The sequence below is a fragment of the Vicia villosa genome, linkage group LG1 (genome assembly GCF_029867415.1).
Source record: "Vicia villosa cultivar HV-30 ecotype Madison, WI linkage group LG1, Vvil1.0, whole genome shotgun sequence".
NCBI classification, from domain to species: Eukaryota; Viridiplantae; Streptophyta; class Magnoliopsida; order Fabales; family Fabaceae; genus Vicia; species Vicia villosa.
Window position 1 is genome coordinate 104,728,264 of NC_081180.1, and position 10,379 is coordinate 104,738,642.

Below are 10,379 nucleotides of genomic sequence, written 5' to 3' on the forward strand. Positions count from 1 at the left end.
TAATTTTTTAATTCTCGACGATAATATTTATTTATATTTATACATTAATCTAAATAAATTATTGATATTTATTTTTTTTTAATACAAAAATTATTGATATTTATGAATCAACACAATATTATTGAAACTTAAGCATGATAATTTTGTTTATCAACAAATTCAAGAAATAAAAAGCAAAAAAGATAGAGTTGTATAAATAACGTGACATAAGATATTTGTGTTTTTATTCCTCACTCATACACTCTTTCACTACTTTCGAGTCTATCTCTTTCTCTCTCTCTCTCTCTCCTCCCTCTCCCCCTCTCTCTCTCCCATCACGCAAACAACCGCTTGAACCCTAACCTGTGTATGCGTTTTTGAAAGCTGATACACACAGTGTATGGTTTCAATTCTTTCTCTCTAGGTCATGGCTTCCGATACCGCTTCTCGTTCGAGTTCCGCGGCCGATTCCTACATTGGTTGCTTGATAAGTCTTACGTCCAAGAGTGAGATCAGATACGAGGGCGTTCTCTACAACATCAACACAGATGAATCCAGTATTGGGTTGAAAAATGGTACCTATTTTGCTTCTCTCGTTCTCGTAGATCTTTCATATGTAGATAGATACAAGCCTGTTGTTTATTCGTTATTATTGTTATTGTTATTTTTTTTCTCGTTGGGAAGAGATTGATCTGGATTTGTTGTTGTTGTGGGTTTTCTGTTGATATCTGAAATGGGTCTGGTTGTATGTGGCTTTGGGTTGTGTTTTGATTTGTAATATCGGTGAATGATATCTGATTTCGATGGTTGTTTGTGGTTTGAATTGTTGGCTGTGAATGTGATTTTTGCTGGGTAATATTTTTCTAGGGTTTTATTTGGTTATGAGTCTGTTGTTTGGTTTCTCGTTGAGTTTTGTTGATTGTTTATAAATGTTTATCTGGAGGGGTAGGGGGTGTTGATGGTTGGTTAATCTTTGGATGAGTTAAGAAATGGCTTGAACTTTTGACTGTTTGAGGTTTCGCGTTATAAAGTTGATGAAACAGGTTTCAGAATTTTTTCGGTAGCACACTTGCAAGGTTTTATCTTCATGCATGTGTGTTGTATTGAATGGTGATTTGATTGTGAGTTCTTAAAGTATGTTATCTGCAATCTTTAACGTGTTTTAGGTGCTATGGAAGCAGTTCGATACTCTGTTTAGCTTTTAGGTTTTGAATCGTTATTCTTTCGTTGTGCGTTATTCTTGCTGGTTGGTGATTTATGTGTGTGAATCGCTCTTTTGTTGCCGCGTGTCACTATTTGCTTGATGATTCTTGTTGTGATATTTATGGTTTCTGCTTTGTGATATAGCAGTTGCAGGTTCTGTCATGGTGATAGTTTTTCAAACTCTGCTCGTGGGGGTAATGACCGTTAGAATATAACTGCGTGTTACGCTCCATTTTAAATGACTTTTTGTCGTGTTGGCTTCGTCCAAAAGAATTGCAGTAATCATCCAATTTTTTTAACTAGTCAGTTCTTTTTTATGGAAGCAACATAACGATGTTATTATCGAAATGATTTAATTAAATGTTAAAGAACGATACCACGTAATTACACATATTTTTTTTCCATTATGGATACTTAATTTCGGCGAGGATAAGAATTATGGTACTTATTTCTATAAAAACGTAGCATGAATATATTTTAGAACATCAAAGGAAAGAACTTTTTTTATTTATATTTTCTAAAAGGCGGCGGCCCAGTGTACAAATTTTCCCTAAATTCATTATTTCAGCACGTGATAACGAGGTCGTAAGTAGGGTTTCCGTGATTGAATAAAACTTACCTAAAGCTTAGAAACCAAATTATTCTGTCTTGTTTTTCTTGCATGAAGTTTGGCGCCGTCAATTTGGTTTTCATTCGTCAATCTGATACCGAAACAAACTCATTTTTTGATGAAGATCTATGCTTATTGTTCTCAGTGTTATTGAATATCCGCCATGGCAGATATCAGCGACGGTTTTTGGGCTTGCAGCAATGTTAAATATCGTCCGTTGTTCTGTTTTTTTCTCCGCCATAATTCGCAATGACGGGACCCCAAAGGGCCCGGTATGTAAAGATTTTGGCTTTATGCCATCGACGACAACACTGATTGTTCTTTATATGGAATTGTTCAGGCCAATTTATTGTTTCTGTTAGGACTTCTAGACTAGTTTTGTTAACAGGGCAATTCAAAATATGAAGTTGGGTTTTTCTCAAAGGAACATGGCTTGGTGAAATGTCGATCAATTTGAACCTAATCTACTGAGATTGTATCAGTTCTTTGATGAATTGTTTGATTCGTCAATTTTTCTGTCAAATCTAAACTACTAGTCCATAAGACAAACACCTCTATTTTCTGTAATTATATTATTATCATAATTTTCTGTTGCTATACAGCTTATTTCTATGTTTATTTGGTCGCAAGATGGCTTAGTGAAGTGACTTTTTTTTGTGGTTGTTGGGCAGTGCGCTCTTTTGGAACTGAAGGAAGGAAAAAGGACGGTCCACAAATTCTGCCAGGTGACAAGGTCTATGAGTATATACTCTTCCGTGGGACGGACATTAAGGTAACATATATGGAACTTATATAAGCACCTTTTCAAAATAACTACTGATCACTTCAGAAAGAATGACATTAATTTCTTTGCAATATTTTTCTGGGGAATGTTTTATCCTTGTAGCATTGTAATATTTGGTCGTCAGCAGGTTTTATGGCATTTATTTTATCTCGATCCTTTTCCTAGTACAAGTTTGCAAATCACATCTAATATCTGTAGATATAATAACAGTCAGAAGGAAGCGTATCCAGCTTTACATTTATAGATATTGTTATTAAATGACACAAGATGTATTCAATTTATGTGCAATTCATATGAATGTGATAAGCTGAAACATATTTTATACTTGTTTATGCAGGATTTACAGGTGAAATCTTCTCCACCTGTCCAGCCTACTGCACCAACAAATACCGACCCAGCTATTATTCAGGTTGATGATAGCCTTTTTGAGTACACATTTTGCATATAAAATTATTAGTATCCTAATTTCTGGAGTTGTCTTGCAGTCTCAGTATCCCCGCTTAGCCACACCATCTACTAGTTTACCAGCTGCAAGTGGATCTTTGACTGATGCTAGTCCTCATACAACACAGCTCGGACACCCAGGGTCAAATTTTCAAGGGCCTTTGTATCAACCTGGAGGAAACGTAGTATCATGGGGAGCTTCTTCGCCTTCTCCAAATGCAAATGGTGGTGGGCTTGCTATGCCAATGTATTGGCAAGGATATTATGGTGCCCCAAATGGGCTTCCTCAGTTACATCAGCAATCCTTGCTACGACCTCCTCCTGGCTTATCCATGCCTTCATCTATGCAGCAGCCTATGCCTTCATCTATGCAGCAGCCAATGCCTTCCTCTTTGCAGCAGCCCATGCCTTCATCTTTGCAGCAGCACATGCCTTCATCTTTGCAGCAGCACATGCCTTCATCTATGCAGCAGCCATTGCAGTATCCCAATTTTAGCCCTTCTTTGCCAACTGGGCCTTCAAACTTTCCTGAATTCCCTTCAGCTTTCCTCCCTGTGGGTACTAGTTCCCCTAATATAACATCTACTTCTGCACCTCCATTAAATCTTCCAACAACAATTTCACCTCCAGCACCTTTGGCCACACTAGCTCCTGAAACTTTTCAAGTATCAGTACCAAACAAGACACCAACTGTGTCCCTTCCTGCAGTCACACTAGGTGCTAGCTTGTCATCACTAGCTTCTTTTACCAATGGTGGTCCTGATGTGAGTGCTGCTGTACCAACGGCTAATAAACCTACTGCAATTTCAGCTCCAAGTTTTTCATACCAAACTGTACCCCAGCAGATGGCTCCTTCAATTGTTGGCTCTTCGAATTCTAGCCGCACAGAACCACCTGTCCCTTCTCTGGTAACCCCAGCTCAATTATTGCAGTCTGGGCAATCTGTAGTAGCTTCATCTAAGCCTTCACAAACACCACATAAGGATGTTGAAGTGGTTCCGGTATCATCAACTTCACCTCCAGAGCCATCTGTTTCTGTTGCTGCTGAATCCCAGCCACCGATACTTCCGTTGCCAGTGACTTCACGGCCAGCTCACAGGGTATTCTTTTCTTGCTTTCTCTTTTTATCCATGCCTAGACACTTGCACAAATTTTGGTTTCATATGTGCTTGTAGGTATATAACTTTATATATAACTAGCCCAATGGAGACTGGAGACCTGGATTTTGTAAATAGATATATCATGTTTGTGACTAGGTGCTCAATGTCACCCTGTATGCTACACCTTGTCTATAAAATTGCCTGCATGCACTTTTCTAATTTTTCTCTGCCCATTTCGTATTTGTTCATTCTCTTTGGGAGATTTTAAAGTAGGATTTGGCCTTAGTTTGATTGATAAACTGCCATATGCATGAATTGTGAAGATTGACGAACCATTGAGCTTCTGCAAGCATGTTTCTGTTCTTACATTTAGATATGTTTAACCATGTATACTACCCATACATAGACTGCACGAATGTGTATTTTATCATATTAAGTTCTCTTTTTATTGTCTTATCTTTTGATTTTGGACTCATGATCTAACATTTGGTTGCATTTACTCCAGCCCGGTGGAGCTTCTAGCCAAACTCCTCACAGCTATGGTTATAGGGGACGTGGAAGAGGAAGAGGAATCCAGGTAATGCTCTATTTACTACTTTGTTTAAGATGGAGCAGGAAAATTTTAGTTTCTCATAAGTAAGGAAGCTGAGAATTTTTTTAAAGTCGGCACTCGAGAGGATTTATGGGAGGTGTATAGTTATTTTAAAATACTGGACTTTACAAATCCTTATATTTTATCATTATGTCAAAATAATGAAATTTGTTTCAAGTATTTATTGTTTCATGATTTTTATCGAGTTAGCAATTTTTTAGATTAGATAACAGTTAAAAGGAAAATGCAGGATGTATTTTGTCACTAATTTGGTGTTTTTTACGTAGATAATTTTAAGACTGATGTGACAATCCAGTTTACTTTTGTGTTATTTTTTAATATTGGAATTTGCGAATCCTTATACTTTACCATTGTGTCAAAATAATGAAATTTGCTCAGTATTTATTGTTGTGTTTTTATTGAGCTAGCAATTTAGATTAGATAAAAATCAAGAGAAAATGCAGGGTGTATTTTCTGTCACTAGTTTGATTTTCTTACATAGATAATTTTAAGGCTGATGTGACAATCCAGTTTAGGTATTGATACTTGAATTAATGTTTTTGCAGGGTTTCCGCCCAGCTGAAAGATTCACTGAGGACTTTGACTTCACGGCAATGAATGAGAAGTTCAAAAAGGATGAAGTATGGGGTCACCTAGGTAAAAGTAACAAGAAAGATGGGGAAGAAAATGCTAGTGATGAAGATGGCGGTCAATATGAAGACGATGGCGATGTATCAAACTTGGAGGTTAAGGTGATTTTTTAGACTTCTCTGTAACTCAAAGCAGTCAGTTGTTTCTGTAAATGTGCTTATGTTGTCACACTATATGACTGTTCTTCATGGTCTCCACAGCCTGTTTATAACAAGGATGATTTCTTTGACTCACTCTCCTGCAACTCACTCAATAATGATCCACAAAATGGAAGGATTAGATATTCAGACCAGATCAAGATGGATACCGAGGTAATGTGTTATCACCACCTTGGGTGGGCCTCTATATAAATTAGCGGAGAAGGTAGAGGGACAATTTTTACTAATTCATTTGCTTTTTTATGATGCAGACATTTGGTGATTTTACGAGGCATCGTGGTGGCTGGGGTGGCCGTGGTCCATGGCGCGGTGGTGGTGGTGGACGTGCTCGAGGTGGTGGTTTTTATGGAAGGGGGTATGGCTATGGTGGTGGAAGAGGAAGAGGTGGACGTGGCATGTCTGGCGGTCGTTTTTAGATGGACGCTGCAATGCTAAGTTGTGGTGGTAGGCAGGTAAGGAACAAAATGCAAGCCACCCACTTTAAACGTTTATTGAGGCTATGCTTCAATGTTGTGATTTCTGTTGTTCTGTTTGGTCATAGAATAAGTTAGACAGATTTTTGGGTTATGTGGACCTATTTGCCCAAAAGAACCTGGTTTTGGTTTGGTGGAAAGAGGTTTCTCTACCATTTTCTATATTCATACATCTGGAATGCACAAATTCTAGACAAGTTTCTTGCGGTATGTTGTTTATGTATGTAAGCAATCAGCAGGTTTTCCATTTATGAAACGTGTCAAATTGTTTTGCATTGTAAATGCAAGTGACAATTTTAAGACTAAATTATACTTTGATACCTTATCTTTGTTGTGTTTCAATTTGGTCTTATATTTTGATTGTTTGGAAATGGTTCCTTGGTTTACAGTTATATTATTGTGCCCTTGTTTCTTGTTTTAAAATGATCAGTTATTTTATGATGTTATACCAAAGTGGTCCTGCTTTGTTTTAATGTGATTTTTGCATTTTATAAAAGTTTTAGTAGTATATCTTTCTGGACCACAACCTAAAAAAGGTCCACTTTGGTATAATGACCCTGTTGATATTATCTGATTTGATATTATAAATGCATTTATATCTATTGAGTACTAGGCAGACATGCATCTGTCTTGAGAAAAGTTTTTAAAATATTTTTCAATTGCTATAAACATGAAAATGTTTGCACTCTATTATATGCAAAGGACTAGATTATTATTATTTTTTGAATAAAAGGCTTCATTCAAGTTGTTACTTTTTAATGATTTGGTTCTGCATTCTGCTTAAGTTTTGGATGAGTGCCACTACTACATTTTATTGAGAATAAAAACAACAGAGGGAAGGAGCTATGTATGCTTGTTTGTTGTTTATGGTCATTTTTTATTTGGTGTGAATATCTTCAGATAGATGTTTTAATAGGTGACTGTTGATATGGTGAACTTAAAAATTGGAAAATTGTGGAAAGTCAATAAGTGAGCTGAACCATGATTTATCAAACAGTTTAATAACTGAGCTGAATTGTTAACCGAACCAAATTATACCGAACCGAACTACTATTAACTAACCATATACCGAACTATTATTAATTAATCATATTTATGATATAGTATTGAACTTAGTTCTTGGATATTTTCTCAATTAATTTTTAGAACTTAGTTCTTGGATACTTTCTCAATTAATTTTTAGAACTCAGTTCTTGAATTGAACTATATTACGTATAATGTTCAATTTTATATAATTTTTATTTTTTAATAAATTTGTGATTTTAATTTCAATCAATTTAAATTTAAATACTTTACATTATATATTATATAAGCTATAAACAATATTTATAAAAATGGTTTTAAAAGTCTAAAATGATTTTTTATTAAGAATGGTTTGATATGGTTCATAATTAAGAACCGATGTATCCAATTGATTGGTTCATTTCGGTTCTCAACAAATTTAAATGATACGGTTCAATTTTATAATTTTTTTATTATGATTCGATATAATTTGATTATGTTAATGAACTATACCATAAACAATCCTATTAAGTATTACTCATGCATCTCATATACATCTAATTCTTTTATGAGTCAACCAAACCTTAATTTTGTTAAAAAAATAATAACATAATTCTTTTATGAGTCAACCAAACCTTCATTTTGTTAATAAACTTTCAGAATAAATTCAAAATTTACGGTGCAATGAAATGGTAGCTATTAGTTACATACATAAATTTGATTTATGGTGCAATGAAATGGTAGCTATTAGTAATACTTCCACAAAACATCAACAGTGTTTTCCCTAAAAAAAAAAACAAACATCGACAGTGTAGGTACTAAGTCTTTTCTATCAACAAAATATAGTTACAATATGTTTTCTATTAAAATCAACATTAAAGTTAAAATTTGAAAAAAAAGATGCATTTTATGGAGTCAGATTCAAAAAAAGTGCATGCACTAAATTATTATGGTTTATCATCTATATTTTTAGAACTACTTTTTGATAAAATGAGGACGATTGTACAAAATCTTCTGCTGTGTTGCATCCGAAAGTGTATTTATCAATTTTAGAAACATTGATTTTTCACTAATGTTCGTCGACAATGAAGGTGTCAATTCCTTAATATTTAATATAAGCAATCTATTATTTTTTTTATACTAAAAACGATATTCATTTGTTCAAATTGATAGAATACATCGAATAATATAAATTCAAAATTGTTATAAATAAAAAAAAAAATGAATCTACGAACAAACTCATGACATCCGTATTAATAGCATATAACGGCAAACTGTTTACAAATGTGACAAAGCCTATAAATATGACGAAATATGACGAAACATTCAATTTTTATGAGGCCAAAATTCATACATTAACTTCTATTAACTTAAATTAACGTAAAATCAAAGTAAATTTAAAGTTAAAGAAGGGTAAATATTCATACATGCTAGTTTGAAAAATTGGTTGGCTAAAAGCAAGGGTGACTTGTGTCGAGATTGAGACTCTGTAAATCTCATGATTAAGAACCAACACAATGAGATACAAACAACATTTGGTCTGAGCATTAGGTGTTGGAACATCGATTCAGGGACAACATACTTTATTCTCAATTGATCGGCAATGTGTCTCAGGTCGGGTTGAACTATATTTTTCACGAGGCTAAACGAGGTGAAGTTATAGGTTAATATAGCGCAAAGTGTGGTTGTACTATTTCTAAAAACGTATGGTCTCTTATGTGCATGTGTTATTGCTAAAAAGATAAAACTAGGTGAGATAATAAGAATGAACGAAGTTATCCCACATTGGAAAAAACTTAGTTTTGATGATGATGGTTGCATCGAAGGAGAAAAATCAAATAGCTCTATTACTTCCAAATTGGAAGCGATACAAGAGTGGTTTTTTGAAGGCCGATGATAACATGAAACTCCACATCAAAGAACAATTGCGGACGAATGGGTATCCCGGAATAACCGACATGAAACCACCTTCTCAACCAGTTATGACAAAGGGTGCTCCAAAGAAATTAAAGCCTACACCGAATGACAACTCGACTACATGGGCTCCTTCGTATTGTGAACACGTCTATAAACTTTTTCCCGGCTCACCGACGCCTAAATCTCTAAAATCTCAAACAAGTTCAAACAAAGGAGCTCACATAAGCAAACCGCCTCCGACACCTATTTTATCAAAAATTCCAATCATCAAAGAGATGCCTATTCCACAGAAAATTCCATTCATCGAAGAGATGCCGATTTTTATACACAAATACATCGAGCGGATCGTCAGCGTTACGGGGGATTGTAATTGCAGTTACCAGGCCGTCTTGGCGTTGCTTGGTAATGGAGAGGATGGCCATGCGCTTGTCCGTCATCAACTTATCCAAGAGTTGAAGACGCATAAAGACTCATACTCACGATCATATGGAGAGGAAGCTAAATTTGAAGCGGTTAATGGAGCTCTTGTTCCTTGGTTGGACGCTTACGTACTGGTGTCAAAATGGACGAGATTCCCGGAAATGAGACATCTTATTGCATGCCCGTACGATAGGGTGTGCATTGACTTGACGTGTTATGGTTTTTCGGAAACATACCCCCCCGCACCGCACCACCTACAAATCCTAATGATCACATTATGTGTATTGGATGACTTTCAATATCGAGTCATTTTGTGCAAGTTTACTTGAAATCAGGATGCCCCATACCACCTACGTCACTGAAATGGGCGCTGCATCATTCCGAAGATGCCGAGACGTGGCCGAATCTTTTTATTGATAGGATGCACGAATTCGAAAAATTGAACGACATCGAGAAGGAAACGAATAAGGAAAAGTCAAAATTGGAACCACTAATAGATTTAGCTGACGATAGTTCTTTTGATGTGTTTTGTAGTTTCAAAGTATAATGTATGCACTCTTTAACATTGCAATATAATTATTTTTTGTCAATTATAATAATTTTTCGTCAATATATGCATTCTCATAATTCTGCCCTGCTATATTATTGTGTTCTGCTAAAATAACTTACAAGGAAAGTTCCGTAGATGTATCTACGAAAAGTTCAAAATTTGCAAACTATGAATTTTTTCTGTAGACGCACTTACGGAAACAAAATATCTAGGATCTTTCCGTGTATATACCTACGAAACGATCTGTGACAGAAAATGGGTGGTCCACATTCAACTAGGTTTTCTATAAATTTGGGGTTTCTAATCGTGTATTTCACACAAACACAAATATGTCTCAATATGAGTACAACGTCCGTTGGTATATCGCAAGTGTATCCTGCTCAGACGGAAGAATACGCGGGCAGACGTTCAAACTCAACGAGTACACCTTACTCGATGCTATCATTGACGAAATCCACTACCGCCTACCTAACGATGACAAACAGAAGGTTGTGAA

At 35.5% G+C, this 10,379-nt stretch overlaps 2 protein-coding genes across 2 annotated transcripts; both read left to right on the forward strand.

Annotated features, from left to right (window-relative positions):
* Positions 1–214: 214 nt before the first annotated feature.
* LOC131643774 (protein decapping 5-like) lies at positions 215–6,319 on the forward strand. The gene is made up of 8 exons (XM_058914094.1): positions 215–554; positions 2,464–2,564; positions 2,914–2,985; positions 3,062–4,120; positions 4,626–4,697; positions 5,279–5,464; positions 5,564–5,674; positions 5,773–6,319. The coding sequence occupies exons 1-8, from the start codon at positions 407–409 to the stop codon at positions 5,935–5,937; spliced, it is 1,914 nt and encodes a 637-aa protein (XP_058770077.1). The 5' UTR covers positions 215–406; the 3' UTR covers positions 5,938–6,319.
* Positions 6,320–8,807: 2,488 nt separating this feature from the next.
* Positions 8,808–9,880, forward strand: LOC131650704 (uncharacterized). Its single transcript, XM_058920406.1, has 2 exons — positions 8,808–9,552; positions 9,669–9,880. The coding sequence occupies exons 1-2, from the start codon at positions 8,808–8,810 to the stop codon at positions 9,878–9,880; spliced, it is 957 nt and encodes a 318-aa protein (XP_058776389.1).
* The last annotated feature ends 499 nt before the right edge of the window (positions 9,881–10,379 follow it).

Excerpts from the sequence above, each read along its gene's own strand:
- LOC131643774 (XM_058914094.1), top strand. The coding sequence starts at position 407 with ATGGCTTCCGATACCGCTTCTCGTTCGAGTTCCGCGGCCGATTCCTAC. Across the intron at positions 4,121-4,625 it reads CTTCACGGCCAGCTCACAGG|CCCGGTGGAGCTTCTAGCCA; the intron begins GTATTCTTTTCT and ends CATTTACTCCAG. Across the intron at positions 5,675-5,772 it reads AGATCAAGATGGATACCGAG|ACATTTGGTGATTTTACGAG; the intron begins GTAATGTGTTAT and ends TTTATGATGCAG.
- LOC131650704 (XM_058920406.1), top strand. The coding sequence starts at position 8,808 with ATGGTTGCATCGAAGGAGAAAAATCAAATAGCTCTATTACTTCCAAAT. Across the intron at positions 9,553-9,668 it reads CATTGACTTGACGTGTTATG|GATGCCCCATACCACCTACG; the intron begins GTTTTTCGGAAA and ends ACTTGAAATCAG.